Genomic DNA, 22,242 nt, shown 5'->3' on the forward strand with positions numbered 1-22,242 from the left:
CTTGTAACTAGCAGGCCAGGACATAACAAGAAGCAGTGGCCGGACAGATTCAGATGGGAAATAAGGTGCAATGGAGTAATTAACCATTCAAATGATTTACCCAGGGATGTGGTAGACTCATGAGCACGTGTGAAAGCCTTTAAATCAAGACTCGAGTTCTTTCTAGAAAAGATGCACCTGCCCAACCAGAAGCAACGGGCCTGATGCAGGAATTGCTAAGTGAAGTTCTCTGGCCTGTTTTCTGGAGGAGGTCTCACTAGATGATCAGAGCGGTCCCCTCTGGCCTTAAAATCTCTGAGTTCCACTCTTTTGTGTGGGAAATTGCTGCCTCCAACACAGTGCAATGGTAGCCAAAGGGGCACTCGACCTTGATTGGCTACAAGTGTTGTTTTGCTTTTATTCCCTGAGGATGCGGTTGCTAAGGAATTCCACCTAGGCCCCATTGAAGTCAATGCCCAAATCCCCATTGACTTCCAAAGGGAGCCCCTGCAGAATGGGGGTGGAGGACGTGCATAGCACACCTCCTCTGAAAACCGCCAAGGGCAGTGCTCAAAATGTCAGCTCAGGTTCACGTCCCACAGGATGTCACCTTGAGCCACACAGTTACTGGCACAACAGACGGCCTGCAAAGCCTCTGGCTTCAAGAGAGTCCAGTCCTGCTGTCGGGAGCATTTCACTCATCTAGGTGCATCAGTTCAGCTTGTGCCGACTTGGAGTTACAATCTTTACCCTTTGACCTTTCCAGTATTGCTTCCCCAAAAGGGCAGTGGGTGCCATGCACTGGCTGAGATCAGTCCCCAATTGGGATCAAATTTGGGAACAATATGAGCCACAGTTTGTGCCCCTCATGCATGCAATAAATAAATAGAAGAACCAGGTGATTTTGTAAACAGCTGATTTGGGGAGAGGGCTGTTTCTTGGGAACCCCCTGCTTAAATTGCCCCAAACTTGGTCTGCAATTCCTACTCTGCACCAACATGAGGCACAGCAGATTTCAAGACAATCCCAGTAAGAATGTGGACTTCAAAGTGCTTGGAACGGGCGACCTTTACAAAAAGCGATGCTCAACCTGAACTCCAACAGAGCTGGCACAGCGCTATAATTCACAGGCGGGCTCAGCCTCCTACATTTTTCTGGGACAAAGCCCAAATGTGTTACTGCTGCCTGCAGGATTCCTGAATTTTATTCTCCACCCACTTCAGCCAATGAATAAAAGGCAGCTACTGTATAGCGTCAGGGAGAGGAGACCTTTGGGATTGAGAAAACCAGGGAAGGAAGAGACAGGCCAGGAAATCCTTGATTCGCTGATCATTCTGATTGGCTGCATGGCTGCTCTTGTGGTATAGCCTGAGTCACAGCTTTAGATGCCATGTCTGCACTGCTGGCTTGAGTGACACTAGCACAAATCCAGCTATCCGTGATGGGAGGCACATGCCCAGCTGCAGTGTAGACATCCTCAGAGTGCTGGAGAGATGTGGCTGATCAGGGCAGCTTCTGTGATGCTGCAGAGTGGTTCTGAACTTTAGAGTGGGAATGGGCTGGAGGGGACCGGGTCTTTTCAATGGGACAGTGCAGATCTGAACCTGGAGAAAGGAACACAATGGGAAATGAGAGGAACTCTGGCCTGAGCAGAGGACGATGACAAAAGACAGGGGCAACTCAGCAAATAGGGTTAGCATGGTTTGAGCTGGGAAACCCAGCAGAGAAGGAGTTGGGAACACACAAGAGCTGCTGTGAGCTCGTCTATATTCTTGTCACAACAGTGCACCATATTTTACTTCTAATGGTGCCAAAGGAGAATGCAGATATCGCCACAACTCAAACAGGCACGACCACCTGGGGAAACTGTCTTCCTTTCCTCAAGCTTATTTTATTTTTTCTTCTAATCATTGTATGATCTACTCAGATTTCCAGGGTGTGTGTGAAAGAAGATGCTATAACATCGCTTTCCCCCTGCGATGGTCCTCTGTCATGGGAAGTATGTATTATTTATTGAATAGTAGAGCTGATGCATAGAGATTGATGCTGCCCTTAGTCCTGTAGGGTTGTGTAGAAAACAATAACCTTTCTATAGGATTGTTTTAAAACCATCCTGTAGAATTCAATAGAGAATTTTATCTCTTCTATAGAATTTTGTTGGATGGCTATAAAAACGTATAGAAAATGTCTTGTTTTCTGTTCATTTCTATGGATGAAATCCTGGCCATTTTGAGGCCAGTGGCAAAACTCCTCTTGGATTGCAGTTAGCTTTTAGAGTCCTTTCAACAGAACTGTATTACATTTTGATAGCACCCTGTTGATTTTATCCTGGTTATTTTTTCTACAAGACTTTCCCATAAGGGTGGATGTCTGTCAAGCAGTAGACTCAGTGGAAGGTTCCCACACTTCCTGCATCTGAGAAGCTCTCTCTTCTTGTTTTGACCTTCCCACTGTGTTCGTCTGTGCGCACCGCCAAGGATTTTTTTAGTACTTTCAGGTCCTCTGAGAATCAAGACCTGCTGTAAATATTTCCTAGTTATATGTTGGGCAAGGCACAGTTGTCTTGGGAAGCAAAGTCTTGGATCTCTTTCTCCATAGAAATTAACTATTTCCAAGATATATAGTCTCTTAAAAGCAAGCTGCAAATGATTTTTTAAAAAGAGCTTGTGCCCCTTTTGCTTCATTGTGATACATAAAGAAAGTCCAAAAGGATCCTTAGAAATATCAGGACTGGCAAACCTGGTCATCCCTAGACCTACTGGTGGACTTCTAGAAAGTCTCAGAGATGTTTCTTATGGGCGTTTACACCTTAATTGAAGGGCCAGTCGAATCTTTAACACACCCATCCTTTCTCCCAAGAGTATATTAGGTATTGGAGTTAAATAGACATTAGCAAAAGCAAACTTGACAACAACAGCCTGACTAAAAAAGTCTTGTTTCTCTGGTCAAGTGCTGAGCTTTCAGTGACTTGTCACTTGTAGTGCTGTAATTTCCCTAGTTTTTCATTTATTATAGACTCTTCTGGGGTAGAGAAGACACACCATCCCCCACTCACACACTAGCATGCACTTATATCAAGACCCTCACACTTACATGTACTTTTGAATCCCTGAGCACACATATGCATATGCCCATGTATTTGACTGAATCTGTCTCCTTTAGCAGCTTCACTCCTGTGAAGGTCCCTGGGAAGCAATCCCCATTTATGTTTCTGGTCCCTAGACAACAACAAGGATTAGAATTTACAAACTCAGTGGTTGGGAGAGAGGCATCTGATATTTTTACACATGTCAAGAAGCAGGCAGGTGTGCAAACCTGGCCAGTTTAATTGGTTCTAACTCAGTTCCCTGCATTAGATGCTTGTTTTGGTGCATGGTGCGTTTGATATTTGTGTGAGTGAGAGTGCACATGTGACTGCTTTCTGCTGGGTGGAACGTGGCTTGTGAATAAGGGCTGCTCTTTTAGCTCACTGAGTTTGGACACCTTTGCTTTTGGGCTTTGTCTATATGGAGGATTACTCATCTGTGTAGCACACCTATGTTGTGGCAAACTCCCAGCGTAGAGTGCACTGGTGTAAATTGTGACTTGCACTGGTGCAGCCTAAATCAGGTTCAAACGGTTTACATGGGTGCACCAGCACCACACCAATAGCTAAACCCCCCCTCTCCCCTCTGACAAAACCTGAGAATCAAAGCTTTTTGTCCTTTTCCTGCGTCTCAGTAGCTGGCTGGTAAAGGTGGTACCATAGGTCATGATGGCCTTAAGCTGTAATGTTATTAAAATGTTTAAAATCAAGTATTTATTGGCTTTCCTGTCAGGTATTTTTCTGCCAGTAGGGCAGATTTTAGCCATCGCTAATCTCCTCCCCTAGTCTCTATCTTTTTGCTGTAGCAATGTATTTAATCGACACATGAATTTCAAAACCAAGTGTTGCTGTCTGAGGTAGAGAAATGTGCTGTAATTTCCAAGACAGGCAAACTACTCACTCAATGCCTCCCTTTAACTTCAGCATTTAGACATTTGATCAATAACTGAAAATAAATAAATGAACAGACCCAATCCTGGATCTAGAACTTATTGGAGCTGCATTTACAAAGGGCTAGATACTTTTATGCTCGCGCTAATCACATTTGTAGTTATCCATGCTCAGACAGGGTCACCAGACTACATGCTGCAGTGTCAGCTACTCTCTGCAGGAGATGAGAAGAAATTTTGTGCACTATTGCACCGTTGGCTAGGAGGCTGGCTCTCCTTCATAGGTATCAGCCACTGCCAGAGGCAGGATACCAGATTATCTGTGCTCTCTTCCAGCATGGCAATACCTGGCTGTGTTCCTGCCGAGTATTCAGATGCTAAAGAGTTAACATCATTGTATTGCTTTTGTAACTTGTGTCTAGCCATTCCTGAGCTAATAAATGCTACAGAAGGATAAGGGCTCAGTTCATCTTTTTCTGATGCTGGTGTGAATCGGGAGGCACCCCACTGAAGTCAGCGGAGTTACACCAGCGTGAAACCAACGTGCGTCAGGCCTCATGTTTGGTGCGTGGCTGCAAAGCTAATCTGGAGTCCAGTAAATATGAAAATTGAGCCAGGCTTTGCTGTAGGAGGGTGAGAGCTGAGGCAGGTAGATCTGAGCTCTTTCCCCTTCCTGAAATTGCAGTGGGGCTGGGATTCTTGTTTTGCTCAGCCAATGGCCTGCCCTTCCCCTTCACACTGATACATTGCAGTCAGGCAGAATTTCCAGGATTCACTTGTCATGTTTCATTACCTGACGGACAGACTGTGGGACCACGTTAGCCTGTTTTAAATGTCATGTGTACCAAAGTCGTCGGGAAAGGCTGAGATTTCAATCCCTCCAGGCTGCTGCTGGTGCAGAGAATTTTTTCCCCTGGATTTAGTGTCTATTCACCTCCACAATAACATCACAGTCTCTACAGCAAGTCATCTTCTTGCTGGGCCACTTGACTCTCCCCATCCCCTCTAGGCTGAAATTTCTCCTTGCCAACTGAAGGATAAGAATAATTTTGCTGTCCCTCTGTGGAGCTGTTACAAGTGTCAGGGCCTTGTTAAATCAGGGATGTGGAGCCTGAGTGTAATTTGCTAGCGTAGTTTGTTTTATTTACGCTACATACACCTGTCTTGGAAGAGAGGTGGTCACAGACTGCACACAGGCCATCCCCTCATTCAGGATTCTCACCCAAACCCCAGTGCTCAGGTCCCAGCAAAGAAATCTGAGCCAAAAAATGACTCTAGTGAGAGAGGTTAAGGCTAATGACAAACACTCTTGCTGTTTGCAACAGCTCCCCCAAAGCAACTACATCAGCAAACCAATTACATCAGCAAACCAACTACAGTATTTTGTCAAAGAAGATATACTGCTTCCCTGCTAACAAAAAGAATGTGTAAAACTATGTGTTACAGCGCCATCTAGTGATTGCCACCATAACAATGCTATACATGCCACACTTACATAGCAAGATGGTTGGGCTGTGATGCTGGTTACTTAAGTTCAGTTCCTGGTTCTGCCACCCACTTGTTGTGTGATCTTGGGTATGTCATTTAGTCTCACTGTGCCTCAGCTCCTTGTTTGTAAAATGCTTCCTGTGTCTGTTTAGACTGTCAGATCTTCGGAGCAGGGACTGTCTCCTACCACGTGTCTGTACAGCACCTAGCACAGTGGGGCCCTGATCTTGATTGGGGCCTCTAGGCCTTACTGTGATACAAATTACAACATTTTCACTTGAGAATCTTAAAGCATCTTACAGATGCTAAAGCCTAACACCTCAGGAGTATTGTCTCCATTTTATGGATGAGGAAGCTGAGGCACAGGGAAGTGAAGTGACTTGCCCTGGGTCACACAGTGAGTCAGCAGTATTGCTGGGACTAGATCTTAGGCGTGCCCCTGACTCCTAAGTGTGAGACTACTCTCTTAATTTGTGACCGGGCAAAACTCCCATTGACTTCAGTGGGGTAAGGATCTCATCCCTATGCTTCAGTGTGGTGCCACTGAAGAGGCTAATAGATAGCAGCAGCTTTTGGTTGCTGCTAACCCCATGGTGATGAGAACCAGTGGGTCAGAGGGTCTTGGGTGCCAATGGTAGTTCCTTGAGCCATCCGTTCTTCAGGTTCCTATAAGTCGCTGTGCATTAACAGTAACTCAGACAACATAGCTGGAGTCCAAACAAACCTTTCTTTTTGCCGTGTGCTCCACAGAAGCCTGTCCGAGCAGCCACAACGTTCTGTGAAGGGTAGTTCCTTGTTCAGTGTCTAGAGCTGTCTCACGTGTGGTTGACCCCCATAATTTTCCTTTTGACCAGCCAGCAGTGATAGCCTCCAGCCATGTAGACAACCGGGAGCTCTTGCTTAGTCCAATTTCTTCACTGACAATGTCTTGCCTGTCACAGCCAAACTGTTTGCAGTGTTGTTGTAGCCATGTTGGTCCCAGGATATGAGAGAGACAAGGTGGGGGAGGTAATATCTTTCATTGGACCAACTTCTGTTGGTGAGAGAATCAAGCTTTCCAGCTTACAGAGAGCTCTTCTTCAGCTAAATACACTGGGCCTTGAACGACCGTTTCATAGTGTCAAACCCTGACACAAACCATCTGCCATATTAATTCTTGCTCTGTGTTTAACCACAGTGTCATACTTCCGCAAGCGCAATACCATTCTTTGGTGAGCTGGTGGTTCTCTACTTTTTTTGGTCCATGATTGCTTTGAAAGGCTTGTGCTAAAACTCCACTGTGAATTTTCTCCCCTGACAGCGCTATCTGCCCCTGCCCAGCAGACTGCTCCTTCACACTGCTCTTTTCAATCTGTGCACAGTTGTGTTTCCATGGATGGGAGAGACTTGGACATAAACGGAAAGCCAGTGGTGTTTTGCAGTAGTAGCAACCACCAGTTCTCTCTTAGATGTGTCCTCCTGAACGATTGCCTCTTTATTTAGATCATATTACACCAGTGTTTGCCTGCATTGGCAATCGTTTTTTTCATTTGGGTCAAGGTAATGTCTTGCTGGGTGTCTGATTGAAACACTGACACTTTCAGAAGGAGATTGCAGGAGTTTTGTCACCACTAAAAAGTGTGATGTGACTGTGGAGAGGTAAAATTAACATCCTTGACATCTTATCTAGCTCTACACGATTCCCTGGTAGCCGCCTCTTAGTGATTGCTGCTATCTCTGCAGGGTTGGGCTTGATAGCCACTGCTGTGTCATGTGACCGACATATTTATCCTCAGTTGCTCTGCTGCTGCATTTGGCTGGATCTCACTTGACCCCCTTTTCTCTCGTTCTCTGAAGCCAGTCACCTATATGGGTGCTCACTCATACACACACGCACACACAGAGACATTTAATGGCATGCAGTATTGCCAGCCCAAAAGTCATGAGTCAGTCCCCCAAAATCATGCGATTTTTAAAACTTTTTTTTTAAAATTTGCCTTCTGGATTTTGAATCTTTAGGGTTCATGTTTTCAAGCTTTTCTCTATAGTCAGGAGAGCTAGAAAGTTACTTTTTTAAGCAATGCAAGCGGAGATTCTCACATATTAACATGCCTCCATGAGCTGGAATTTAAAAAACAACCCACAAATGTTGTAATAATTTTTTTGGTCTTTCATGAAAGCTGAGATTCTCCCATACCCACAGAACTCTGGGAGACTTCAAAAAAAAGTGACACCCTTGATACATTTGCGAAAGGTGGGAAAACTGTCTGCAAAGTATCTCATGACCACAGATGCACAGTGGGGTCTGTGCTGCTGTTATGCTTTTCTGCCAATAAGCGTTACAAAAAGCACATGCTTGAAAAGGTGCACAAAGTACCGGGGGCAGTTCTTCCCTTTCGTCACTCCACAGCATTTCCTCTGCCATGGCTCTCAACACCAATGCATGTCATCGCCAATGGCTGTAGCCCACAGAGCTCAGTGTGTCTTTAGTCCATTTTCTTTTTGAAGCATGTCTTAGGATGAATGAATACTGAGACATGAGCAGGTAAATCCATACTGCCCTTTGGTAGAGATGATCTAAATGGGTTTTGTTTTTAATTTTGTATTTTTTTAAAATATTTCCATTTCACTGGGTTAAAAAACTAAAATTAAAAATGCTATAAAAACAGTTACTGAAATGCTTATAAATGTTTCTTTTTTATTTTCTGAAAACCAGTTTTTTTGATAAATGCAAAATTTCAATAACATTTTGGATAAAAATTGTTGCAGAAAATTTTAGAGGAGACCAAAAAATTTAGATGACGTTAACAATTTTTTCACAATTTTTATTCTTTGGGTGGAAAAAACAGCCTTTTTCTATAAAAGTTCAGCCCATTTACTTTGAACAAGGGCAGTCAGCTCTACACGTGGAGTACTAACTGTGGTTAGCAGTGACCTTTCTTTGTCCAGTTTTATCTGCTGTCTGGCACCCAGGATGCATCAGTCAATTTTGTTACCTTATCAAATGTAATCCCATTGCTTGACAGCTCTGTTCTGGTCTTGTGGATTTAGGCACTGTCATAGTTGTAATGTGCATGGTTTCTGCATGACCACCAGGAAATTTATCCCCTTGGTAGGGTCATCTAACTTGACAATTACCCCTAAATTTTCCATCTTCAATTTCTTCAGCTAATAGACTGAGGTCCACTTTAATCTTGTTTTCCCCAGGAATTCTCCCTGATCCATGAAATGTGTATTTGTATTCTGTCTTAGCAGGCGTTAGCGACATTGGACCTGGGATCTTCCCCATTGTCATTATCCGTTTGATCCCTGTCAGATCTAGGCATGCCTAGAAGCTAGAACAGTGACAGTGCATCTATGTTTGCAGTGTAGGATGTTAGATATTTTGTCCCCTCACTGTCTTCAGACCTGGCACATCTCATGGCTTACTTACCTAACAAAACAATTTATGGGTGGGTGTTGTGAAGGATGTTCAGCGCTTTACTGTGTATAAACTGATTTGTTAATTTTTTTGACGAAAGGGAGGAAGGTTGGTCTTGAGGTTAAGGCACTGGACTGGCATTCTGGAGGTCTGGATTCAATTCATGGCTTTCCTAGAGCCTTCCTATGTGACTTTAGGGCTTGTCTGCATGGGGAAATGGACTGGAATAAGCTATGGTAGAAGAGATGCTTGTATGACCACTCTGTTCCAGAATAGAAGTAATTTTATTCCAAAATAATTACTCCCCTTTGGAAGCACACTAATTATTTTGGAATAAAGTGACTTTTATTCAGAAATAGAGAGTCCACAAAGGGAGCTATTCCAGAATAGCTGTTCCAGTCAGTTTCCCTATGTGGACAAGCCATTGGTCATTTAATCTTCCTGTGCCTCAGTTTGTTATATATGCACAAGGAACAATAATACTTCCCTAGCTGACAGGAATGATGTGAAGATAAATTCACTGGTGTTTGCAAGGGGTTCAAATACTGCAATGATGGTGGCTGTGTAAGTACCTGGATAGATAGATAGATTTCATGATTTTATCAGACCAAGATACTCATTTCCTATAGCAGCGAGACTCTCCATAGTTTTAACACACATTAATGAATTAAGCCTCCCAGTAACCCTGTAAGGCATAGGTAAGCATTATTATCCTCATCTGCCAGCTGGGGATAACAAGGCCCAGAGAGGTGAAATGAGCTTGCCCAAGGTCACACAGGAAATCTGTAGCAAGGCTTTGGACTGAACTCTTATTTCACAATGTGTGGTCATTTCTCTTCACTGCATGAGCAGCCTTAGATTTGCTGTCTGATTTTCCATCTTTAATGTTTTCTGATCTAGCTGGTCCATCTGTGGTCTGCATTACCTACCATTAACCTTTCAGTGGAGTGGTGTTTCTTCTGTTGGTTTTCTCAAAGCAGAACTCTCATGCCTAGAGTATTCCACTCTGAGTGGAGAGATGAGGGTGCATAGGGGAAAGGTCGTCACAACTGATTTTCCATGGCTGGCACTGTGGTTCTCAACCGGGGTCTGTGTACCCCCGGGGGTACGCAGAGGTCTTCCACGGGGTGCATCAGCTCATCTAGATATTTGCCTAGTTTTACAACAGGCTACATAAAAAGCACTAGCAAAGTCAGTACAAACTAAAATTTCATACAATGACTTGTTTATACTGCTTTATATACTATACACCAAAATGTAAGTACATTATTTATATTCCGGGTGATTTATTTTATAATTATATGGTAAAAATGAGAGAGTCAGCAATTTGACAGTACTAGTGTGCTGTGACACTTTTGTATTTTTACGTCTGATTTTGTCATCAAGTTGTTTTCAAGTGAGGTGAAAATTGGGGTACTCAAGACAAATCAGCCTCCTGAAAGGGGTGCAGTAGTCTGGAAAGGTTGAGAGCCACTGGCTTAGAGCATGACTGTTAGTTTCTGTTGGCTTTGCAGGCAAGGCAGCTTTTCTTCTTTTAATGTTGCTGCAAAGTTGTTTATGTGACAGTGTTTGTTATTTTACCTGAAGTAACAATCAAATCTGATTCAGAGGGAAGCTGCACAATAAAGATGGGAAAAGGTCAGCTTCCTGAATAACATTAAAGACATTTGTCAGAGTCAAGGAGGACTGGATTTTGCTGTTATCAACCTATTTCAGATTTAATTCTGCACAGGGAGGGGGAAAGGTCTTTGTCAATTCTTACTTTTGCTTTTTGGATCAATTCTCCCGGTGGGAAAGGAACACATACCAAAAGGATACAATGACAACCACAGAAGCCTTCAAGGCAAAGAGAGGTGGTCTTGATTAATAGGTAGAGCAAAGGCATGAAAAGCAGGATTTCTGTGTTCTCATCTGAGCTCTGCTACCAAAGTCCTATGTGACCTTAAGGGAGTCACTTCACTTGTTTCTTCCTCAGTATCCGCAGCGGGCGATATAGTGATTCTTCAGCTGGAAGAGAAATTATAAGGAAAATGTCCTGTTCCCTGATGGTTTCCAAGTAAGAACACTTCCCCCTCAGGAGACAGGCCCTTGACTGTTATCTAACTCAATCAGCCTCTTCAAAACATGACACACTTTCTAAAAATGTTCAGCTCAGAGAGATCCATTTATTGTTTTTTGTGTTGTTCAGTTGGATTTAGAGGAACACAGCTGACTTGTTCTAGTTTTAAATGCAGAAGAATGAAGGTACTTTTCAGACTCTGTGTTTCTCGGTATTGTAAGTACGGTAACTTGAAATCTTACCCAGAATCCATTGCACTGATTTAGCTTGAGATGTCAACCAAAGAGCTTTTATCAGTACCACATTCATTCAACAGAAGAGGATAATGATATATAATTTGCAAACTGGCATGAGTTTTCAATTCCAGCTTTTTTGGCACTGATTATCTTAGCATATCTTCCAACATGATAGTCAAAGCAAAGGTTGTAATAAGAGTCTGAAATAACTCTTGAAACTGGAGCATTTTGATACCAAACTAAATGGACAAATGACCCAAACAGTATCATGGGAGGCAAGATATGGACTAGATGGGTCAAGGTTCTGATCTATATGGCAGGAGGTGAGATACCAGTGATCTGATGTGGAATTTCAGGAGGAAAGATGCTGATTCGAAGGATCAACAATCTGCTCTTGGTTGAGGAGGGGTGAAATGCAAGACTAGATGGGTCAGTGGTGTGGTCTGGTATGGCGGGAGGCCAGACGAGGTACCAGCAAAATGCTCCAATGGTCTCAACCAGTGCAGCTCCTCCTTCCTTTCTGTATACACTGCCATGGGTGTGTGATGCTGGCAGACCAGATGCCAGCTCATGCATAGGCCTCATTAAACACTGACAAACGCATAGCTGGAAACCAGTCTGGCTCACCTATGTGTTAGTGTTTTTAAAATGGGCATTGGCTTTATAGAAATGTGTTTAGTGTTTGGACTTTCTGAATGGTTTGTGAGTTGCTGCCTGCATTAATCTCACTTGGAATATCTGTATCCCAAGCTCTAAGGTAATATTTAAGTGTTTTGCTCTGTAACTACAAAAGTGTTTGCTTTGAAACTGCAAACCCCTCCAGTCAGGAAAGAAGCCTTACCGAGTGTGAGATACTAGCTTACCACAAGAGGTGTCACCTCCTGCCCAGCAAAAGAAGGCCCACAGACATCAGACAAGTCATCCTGGAACAGTGGACAAGAGACTTTGTTGATTGCTCTGCCAACACCCAAGAAGTGGAGACCTGCACAAACCCTTGTCCCATCAGCTTGACCTCTGGGGGAAGGGGATAAAAATCCCTGGCAAGAAAAATTACTCCCCTTCTGCTGTTTGGACTCTGAGGGGCAAAGATTCCTAACATAAGCAAAGACCCCTGTGCACCTTGGACTTCTAGGGAGAGGGCAGGACTTCTAAGGAGAAGCAAGGGATCCCCAGCTGTGCAGCTTGGGTCAGATCTAAAGAACATAGAGAGCTTGTGCATTACAGCAGCTTCTATCACTGTTTGAAACCTAAGACTGTAACTCATTTGTGAGTATATATTTACCTGCTTTAGCCTTGTAAATAACTGTCTTGTTTCTTTTCTTCAGGCAGGTCGACACTAGAAATTTACAGCTGCAGCTACACTGCTGTAGCGCATCTGATGAGAGCTCTCCCATTGGCTTAATAACTCCACCTCTGCAAGAGATGGTAGCTACGTTGGTGGGAGAAGCTCTCCCACTGACTTAGCACTGTCTACACGGGCGCTTAGGTTGATATAACTACATGGCTCGGGGGTGGATTATTCACATCCCTGAGTGATGCAGTAATACTGAACTAATTTTGTAGTGTAGACCAGGGTTTAGTTAATAAATCTTTAGCTAGCTTATTGTTGGATTGGCTACAAGTATTGTCTTTGGCATGAGATCTGAGGTAAATTGACCCGGGGTAAGTGACTGATCCTGAATATTTTTGTGATTTTTGGTGTAAGGGTCCATCTGTGGCAAAGGCAGGCTCACCTGGGTGACAAGGCAGATCGGCGTACCCAAGGGGACTGTCTGTGACTCCATTATAAAGGCTGTTAGAGTGCTTGAGGAGTTCACCCTTGATACCTGGTTGGTGAAATCGAAATATAGAACTCACAACCAATTTGAGGTTTGTGGCCTGGTTTGTAGCAGTCTGCCCTGAGGTTGGCACTCACACTCATGAGCCACTCCGACAGGGTGATCCAGAGTATGACCGATATGAAGAAGATATTGGTCTGTTTTCCCTTCCCCGTCCCTTTACTAAAGCTTTTCTCCTTTGCTTTCAGATTCCCCTGTTCACACCAGTTCTACATCGGTGAGCTCATCATCAAGCTTTTCCCCAGGGAATTCAGTGGATGGCCATCCCAGCTACATGGAGGCTCCAGCGAGTGCTTCGAGGACTCTTGCGTCTCCAATGAACACAATAGGGTCACCTGCAAATGCGCTAGGCTCGCCATACAGAGTCATTGCTTCGTCCATTGGATCTCATTCTGTTTCCCTGTCTTCAGCTCCTGGCATGAATTTTGTGGCGCACACCAGCCCTCAGGTGGGTACCAGTGACTCTGTCCTTTTGCTACAGCTCATTATATTTCTGGGATGAATGACCGAGTTTGTACACTTAGTTTTCAGCTGTGCATGTTTAGCCATTTACAAGGATCTGACCTAAAGAGGCCCTCTGATTGTTCCTGAATAACTCCCATTAATATGGACAGGGAGAATAGGCCCTTTTCTATTTAATTTAGAGCTGAGTGAATAATTGATTTTTCAGTTTGGTGGCAATTCAAAAAAAATGGAAAAAAAAATGTTTGAGTTGAATCAAATCTGAATTCTTTTGGAATTTTTGAGGGAATCAGAAAATTCTGTTTCAGGTTTGTTCCAGCTGGGGGCTGAGAATCTGGGTCGCCTACACCCTGGCTGACAGCGCTAACCCCTGGGCTTCTTGGTCACAGGGAAGGGGTAAAAGATGAACAGAACCACCTCCTCCTCTGGCCATTTTGGGGCTGGGCAAAACTATTTGTGTCAAATATTTTGGGTTGACCAAAACTGCATTTTTGGTTTGATAAACTATTTGTTTGAAAACTTTCGCCCAGCTTTCATTTCATTACATACTGCATACTGCTTCAGCTTGTGTTTGAGTTTAATAATACTGTTTAGAGAGGGACAGTCAAAAATATTCACAATTTGCAACACTGATGAAAAATTGTCTTAGAATTTTCAAATTCAAATACAAAAATAAGAATTTTATTTTGCAACTTTTTTTTCTATCTTTTTCAACCCGTTTTAGTTATGTGCCTATAATTGGCCCTGGCAGGATCAAACCGTACAGCAGTGGTTCTCAAACTTTTTTTTTTTCGCGGACCACTTGAAAATTGCTGAGGGTCTCAGTGGACCACTTAATGATCTTTCCGAATGTTGTTTGTACTGTTAACTAACTATTGTAAAGCGCTTTGGATAAAAGTGCTATATATAAAAAACCTTAATAATAATTAACGTTTTTTTGTTCTACATATAAGAGCACACAACTCATATTTGAATATCAGTAGTCGTACCTTTCTAATGCAATGGATGTGCCCTCTCTCCTCCGCTGTTGCAGCCCCTGAACACGGGCTGGGAAGAAGGGGGTTCTCTCCCCCACCGCAGAGCTGAGGCTAGGAAGGAAGGCTGTCGCTCCCTGGTAGCTGCAGCCCTGGAGCTGGGGAAAGTCTCCTCCTTCTCTGGCCACCATAGCCCTGCACATCTCAAATTCCCCCCATCCCCTCTTATCACTTCACTGTCCCTTCCCACCTACCCTCTATTCCCCCCCTCAGGCCACCACCTCACCTTATATGTGCATCTTCTCCAGGGTCCAGGCACCTAATTAGTGGAGCCATCCCTGCGCGCCTCCACTAATTAGGTGGGTGGCCCTTCATTGTCTTGTGTGCAGCCATCCAGGCGCGCACCTTAGAGGGAACCACCTGAATGGAGCTTGCAGCCCAATGGTGGTCTACGGACCACAGTTTGAGAACCTCTGCTCTCCAGCATTCTTGTGATTGCTTTGTTCAGTCCATTGTTAAATAAATGCCCTGGCTAAAACTGGCAGGTGAGGGGCTTAATGGCAGCCATGATGGAGTATGTAGGTGTTGCTGATTTGTTATCATACTAAGCTTCATGTGAACCCTATTATTTAAAAACCAATTGTCCATTTCCGGCCTACACTCCTTGATGGCATCCCTGTAACTGTGCTGAGATGACAAGAGATGCTTTCTGGTGCGACCAGGGGCACTTTGAATTGGCTTGGGAGATGTTTGGATGCCAATGAAGACAGCCCACAAGTGGATTGAAATACCCCATGTGGTAACTGGGCTTCCCAACTTAATGCCAACAGTGGTGGGTCTGATTCCCAGTTACACTAAGGCCCCATTAGGCCACTCTGGGAGTATAAAGGGACCATCAACACCCCCCTCAGAAAATCCCAGTGCAGGGAACCTCCCTGGCCTAAGGGCTCCCGATCCTCAGAGCTGGCCTAAGAGCTCTACACCAGCGCTCACTCCTGGCCCCTGGTGTAGGGGGTAGATTGGTCGTGCAGTGGCTGTGCAGTGCTCTGTGGTTATTCTCTGCTTCCCAGGGCATATAGGGAGTCATGGGAAGCAGTTTACATTCCAGCAGCTCTGAGGCACCTCTGATTTGCACCAGGGATCAAATGTGCACATAGCTCCAGAATATGAGGTGGCTTAGAGACCTCCCTCTCTGCCTCAAGTGCAGGAACAAAGTAACTGAGAACCAGGTCCAGGGTATTTTGCATAAGTGAAAATGACTGGCTGGAGTTAGCCTGGGGTTAATATTCAGCACCAGGGACAGGTCATGAAGGAGCAATCCCAGAGAGCCAGGCAGCAGAGGGAGAGAAATGCTGCTGAGTGACACAAGAGAGCATTACATTTACCTGCCCACTGCACATTCTCCCAGGCAAGCAGCTACTATGAGGCTCCTGTACACAAGATAGCAGCAGTAGGAAAGGCACAGCTGGGCACAAGTGGCCTTGTACTGGGCTATACGCTTAGGTTCCTCTCTTTTTGCCCCACCCGCCCAATCTCTGGTTCCATTGACTTCAATGGGGCTAAGCACATGCTTAAAGTTAAGCACGTGCTTAAGTGCTTTTCTGGATTGAGGCCTGAGGGGCGGAGGGAGGTGAGGACATGGCTTGGGCACGGTTTATGCATTTTATTAGCCTGTGTTTGGAGTGGCCGTGTCACTCCCAAGTGATGAGTTGTGCACGCCATCCCGAAGTAGCACCAGTAACACTTCATTCATCTCCACCACGTCATGTATCCCCAGTAGATGCAGGGGGGATTCTGCGCTCAGATCAGGGGAAATGAGGATTAACGCAGCTGAAGAGACTGGGCCTCGTTCTCTGAGCACTACCCTGGTGACATGCTGGTGTTACTCCATTGATCTTGACAGCACGACATCAGTGTGCTAGAGCTGTGCTGTGGAGAATCAGGCCCAGTGGCCTTACACTAAGGGGGCTGCATCTTGGGCTGATTTGTGACCCCATCCCCCCGATAGCTAGGAGAGAGCAGCTTCTGCTGTCTTTTGCATGCAGACACTGCAGCTGCTCTTGGCTCTGGGGCATGGCTCCTTGCCTACCCTCCTTAAGACATGCCTGTCCCAAGGCCAAGGACAATCTATCACAGAGTAGTCCCCAGAGGGCCCCTAACACCTTGGGGAAGGAATTTGCTAAGCCATTGGGGTTTTTCATGCACCCACCATTTACACAGCCCTGTCACCTACACACCAAACACCCCACAGTCCGTCACAGAGAAGATTTAAGTCTTCTGGTGTCTTTCAGCTATATACTTCTTTATCCCTGACTCCAGCCTGTCCTGGGTCACTTTCTGCAGTGCTATGTCAGTGCTGCCAGCTCTGACTCTGTAGTTACGCAGCTGCACCCTGCTCTGTCTCTTCAGACTGGCAAAGGGAGTATTGTTAAGTTGTTAGTGGAGGGGTGGGGAGGCAGGACTCTCAGGTCACTGTCCTGGTTGGGCCACTGATGCACTGTGTGACTTTAGGCAAGTCACTCTTGTCACTGAAACAAGGATCATAACTGTAACCTTCTTCCCAGGGTGTTATCTGAACCGCCACTGCATTCTTGGCTGTATAATCATACCTAGATCCTGCACTGTATTTTTCATCCGTAGATCTCAAAGCACTTGACAAAGGAAGTTGGTATCATTGTCCCCATTTTACAGATGGGGAAACTGAGGCCCACGGCAATAAAGTGACATGTTTACGGTTACCCAGTGGCAGTGCCAGGATTAGAACTCAGGTCTCCTAAGTCTTGGCATCCTAGCCATGAGGCCACAGTAGAATCACATGTAAAAATTGGGAGGGCAGTTGTGTCTCTCGCCTCATCCTTGCTGGGACCACTACTAGAATATTGTGTGTGTGAAGCAACTAAAAATAAGGGCATGGAAAATAATATAAAGATTCAAGAGGCTAAGATGAGGAAGCTACATTTGTATAGTCCAGAAAAGAGAGGGCTCTAGGACAGGACAGGATAACAGTGTATCAATAGCTTCAAGGTAACATAAATGGAAGAAGAGAATTATGCTCAGATGATGGCAGGACAAAGGCTAATGGCCTGAAACTAAAAGGGAAGCTTAGGCTGCATATTAGGTAAATGTCTGTAAGTGTAAGAGAAAGCAGGTGGTAGAAAGGGTTCCCGAGGGAGGTGGTACAGGGAACATGACTACAGAAAACAAGGACAAGTTGGATTAGATTGTTCTATAGTGTTTTGAGAGCCTCAAATGCAAATTACTGCAGAAATGCAAAATTTTAAGTTGCTTCTAACATGAGCTACTGGGAATCTTTTATGTCAAAACTCCCCCCCCCCCCCCCGCCATGAAAAATGGCCATTTTCCAAACCCCAGACTTTAGTTTTATTTTAAATGTTGTTAGTCAAAATGTAAAAATGTGCAATATGTTCTTTCCCCCTTTTCTCTTGTGGAATGCAGTGGGATGAATTATATCTGGGGTTCTTTTTCCCTTTTGTGCCTCTGTCGCTTTTTCAAAATGGCCTTAATTTGTGAACAGCGAGAGAATGGCAAGAGCACAAATGAAAAAGTGGGGAAAAAGAAGCCAACCTGGATATTATTAATTCGATTATATTCAGTGGGGTGGGGAGGCAAAAAGATGAGGTGAAAGGGAATATTAGGAATTTAGTCTATATTAAAATTTAAAAAAATCAGAAAAAAATGAAATTGTTCTGTCAAGCCTAGAAAGGGACCCAATGGTGACATTTCTGCATTTTCCTTTTTTTTATAAAACTAGCTCTACTCCTAACAATAGCATCCAAGTGTTAGAATATAAACATATGGGGCCAGATCCTTGACCCTGCTGAGCCAGCTCGGTGCCATTCCTATGGCAGCAATGCTGATTTAAAGCTGCCGATGGTTTCCGTACACCTTTGGGATGAGCTGTGGAGTGAAGGTCCTGATGGCTTGAGGTTCTTGGAAGTCCCATGGTGCCTTTCAGAAGAGTAGTGGCATCCAGGGATTCTTCCAGACCTACTCTACAGTAGTGGGGAGAATCCCACCCAAGGGGTTTGTTGGCATGACGAGGGACAGGCAGAGGATGCATCAGAGGGATAGCAAGTCGCATCTCCTCTTGAACTTCAGCTCGCTCCAGCAACTGACAAGGAATGAGGGGGAAGTGACTGGACACTGCTTTGGACCTGCACACACAGCTACCTGCCTGATGCGTGGCCCAGGGCGAAACATGTTGGAAGAGCCAGGAGAGCCATTTTTGACAGTTACTGCCATAAAAGGCCAGACATCCAGCTGGGAGTGGAGTTGGGGTTTTGGGGAGGGGCAGAGCCATCAGGGACCTTGGGGAAAGCAAGACGGTGGTGTGGGTTAAGGTGGACACTTTGTGTGAGTGGAAACCAGTGAGTAAGAATAGGGACACTCCAGACCTGTGTTTCCTACTGCCCCACACTTTGAATTTGGAAGCCCATGAGAATATTGTTCCACCCATAAGTGTGTTAGCCATAGTGTCTTGGTCAAATTGCATCCTGGTTAATTTCATCCTGCCTGCCTAAATTCCATCTGTAATTTCAAGTAGAAGAGTCTTCTGCACTTCCTGGCCCAAATACTTCTATAGCCTTGCATTCTTAACCAGCTGCTGGCCTGCACCCCAGATGTGACTGCATTTCAGTGATGAGTGAATGATTATATTTGTATAGTAGGATATTTCAGGATGAAAGTTGCTGCTATTACTTTACTGGGGCAGAGCTACTGTCAAACTTTTATTGCACAGGGGGGAAAAAAGGGAGTTTGAGTCCTTTCTTCAGCGCCTAGGATAAATCCAGAAGCAGCTTCTCTGATCAGGGCAGCAGATCTAACCTGTCATGTCGAGTTAGCAACTCTGAAGAGTGCACTTCATTTGTGTTCCCTCTAACAGAATGAGACAGCTGGACTTCAGGGATTCAGCAGGCAGGCTGCTAATGGATTTGGATTCAAGCAGTTGTCCCAAATATCACACATCATTGCACTTAATATGCAGGAACCAAGCTCCAAAGACATTGATGGCTAAACCTACCCCTGCCCTTTGCTGCTGTTGTGATCTATGAGTGAAGCCAAAGAGAGGAAAAAATCGTGATACCCATCCCCACATAACATTTAAAACCATAAAGAATTCCTCTGCTCAGTGTCCTGGTGGGAGAAAGCCACCCAGGGAGGGAGGGTTGCTGGAATTTCTCTTGTTCTTTCCACTTTTTGAATGAGGTTAGGGCTCAGCACACTTGGGTTTATTACCATCCATTCATGGGGGCGAGTCCTCTGTCACGCAGAATGTTTCTTGGGAACAGAAGTGGTCAACCTTTTTCCAATCTTCTCCTTCATTCCTTAAAAACAGCAATGTCAGATCGTCAAGTCTAGGTTGGTGGTCTAATTAATTGCCTCAGGTGACGCAGATTGGATGGCAAAAGAATCGCAGGACTATCACTGCTTGAACCATTGGTTGATGAGGTGTTCAAAAGTTTACAGTCCGTTTCCACAGTCACAAACAGGATTGTACTTCAATCCTCATTATGGTGGGGGCGGGCACATCTGCCAATGCAATGTGCAGCGATGGTTCAAAATTGACCATGGGCATGAAAAGCCCTTTTTTCAGTGAAAAATGTCTTTTTCACAACACAGAAATTTTCACTAGAAACGTTCCATTTTTAATCATTTTTGTTTGTTTTTTGTTGAAAAACCAAAACCCTGGAAAACTTTTGGTTTTCAAAAACGAGGGGAAATTATTTTTGATTTTTCAATGAAAACTGGAAGTTTTTTGGCAAAACTGAAAAATGTTCTTCATCTTTGACATTTTTCATGGAAAATAAAATAGATTTTTCAAGCAATTTTTGAAAACTGGTAAAAAAAAATTGGGATTTGAAAATGTTTTTGGTTTAAGAGGAGAACTTTCATGGAAAGGGCCTTTTATTCACAAATCACCATCACTGTGGACTGGAACTCCACCAGCCACTGAGCAATTAATGCTCTGATTGATAAAATGCTTTATTGCTAAGCAGTTAGCACTTCAGGCTGTAAACAGCAAACTCTTAGCCAGTTTCCTAAATGCTAAGATGCTCTTGGAGTCGGGATTTAAATTCCAGCTACAGAATGGTGTCCATGCTGCTGTTCTATGTGTAGTGTTAGAAACAGGGGAATTCCCTTGCCTCTGGTATGTCGGATTATCACTCATGTCTGCACTCTTGCCTGGAGCTTGCACACACACTGATCTGCTCCCGTGGCAGCTTGTCGTTTTCCTCATTGAATCCTGCCTGGAATGTGCACTCTGACCTGCACAAAGGAAAGCTCTCTAGACGCAGCAGGCAGTGCACTCAGAAGAGAGCAGGCTGGCTGCGCCAAGCTCCCTTTGTAAAGCCCCGGAGGGATGCGAGAGACACCTGTGTCTCTGAACAAGTCCTGCAGATGTTGCAAGAGGAGGAGTTGATGTTTGGAGCATACACGTCTGCCATTTGCCCGTGCTTGGGTCTCATGGATACATACGGAGGCTATGGATGCTTGACACATTTTACACAGACGACCTGCCAGCCTGGGGGGTGCATTCCACAAACTCATCTGCTGCAAGCTGAAGCAATGCCAAAGTCACCATTTCAGGTTTAGAGCACAGTCAGAGAACACAGGGACATCACAAGTGACAGAACACATGCTAGAGCTTTATCCTGTGTTAATTCATGGATTCAAAGTGTGTCCATCCACTGAAGGATGTAAACTGGCTGTCATGTGCCTATATTCTCCGTACAAAAGAGCTATGGCTCTGCAGGCTGGAAAAGGTCTTCCCTTCTACTGGTGTTTCAAACTGAGCTGAGCCATAACAAGAGGAGGATTCAGACATTCTCAAAGCATTTTCTCCAAAAGAAGAAAAGTCAATTTCAGCAGCTCTAGAGTTAAAAGCAGCCCTACGATAACAAACCTCACAGGAATTGGGGGAAAAGTGACTGAGATAGAAAGCAGAGCTGGGTACAATCAGGAATCAAATCTGCACATCAAAACACTCTAGGGTAGTGATCCCTAACCTTTTTGTGGCCAGTAGCACATTTATGTTTTCAGAAGAGTGTGGCGGGCGCCAACAGTTTTTCAAGGCTTATTTTGTATTTGTATATTAAATAATATGAAAAACATCATATTTAATATAACATATTATATGAATACAGAGAGAAGAGAGAAGCTGTAGAGAAGCCGCGAGCACAGAGAACACCAGTGCCTGCAGCCTGCAGCCCTGGAGTTCTGTCCCCGGCAGGTGTGGGGCCGTGGCTTCTCTCTGGCTTAAGTCGCGGCCCCGCACCTGCCAGGGACCGAGAACACCGGCGCCTGCAGCCCTGGAGTTCTCTGTCCCTGGCAGGCGTGGGGCCGCGGCTTGTCTCCCCTGCTGGGCACTAGGCGGGCCCCGCGCCTGCTGGGAACAGAGAACACCACGCTCACAGCCTGAGTTCTCTGTCCCCGGCAGGTGCAGGGCGTGACTTCTCTCCCCTGCTGGGCACTAGGTGGGCACACATAAATGCCCCGGCGGGCACCATGGCACCCGCGGGCACCATGTTGGGGACCATTGCTCTAGGGGTATTTGAATTTGGAGCTAAATTTTGCAAATGGGCCTTCATCTCTATAACGGACCAAACCAAAACCATGGCTCCAAAGACTCCCATGCTTTGGAGTTATCCATTGCCTGCATGCTGTTTCTGACCACCTCTGTTCCGGGATTGGTGTATATACATAAATAAAGCAAGTTACAATTAGGCTAGGCCTGAATTCCATTTGCCAATTTCTCCTCCATTGGAAGCTGAGCTGCAAGACCCCCCAGAACCCCCACCACTTGGCAGGT

At 44.9% G+C, this 22,242-nt stretch overlaps 1 protein-coding gene across 4 annotated transcripts in view; it reads left to right on the plus strand.

Annotated features, from left to right (window-relative positions):
* RXRG (retinoid X receptor gamma) overlaps positions 1-22,242 on the plus strand; it is a 112,814-nt gene that overhangs the window by 64,769 nt on the left and 25,803 nt on the right. For all 4 annotated transcript variants that reach the window (XM_039486053.1, XM_039486056.1, XM_039486055.1 and 1 more), the window contains exon 2: positions 13,164-13,423. In XM_039486053.1, the coding sequence (XP_039341987.1) occupies positions 13,164-13,423 (260 nt within the window). The remainder of the gene's footprint in view (positions 1-13,163; positions 13,424-22,242) is intronic.

This window comes from Mauremys reevesii, linkage group 8 (assembly GCF_016161935.1).
Source record: "Mauremys reevesii isolate NIE-2019 linkage group 8, ASM1616193v1, whole genome shotgun sequence".
Classification (NCBI taxonomy): domain Eukaryota; kingdom Metazoa; phylum Chordata; order Testudines; family Geoemydidae; genus Mauremys; species Mauremys reevesii.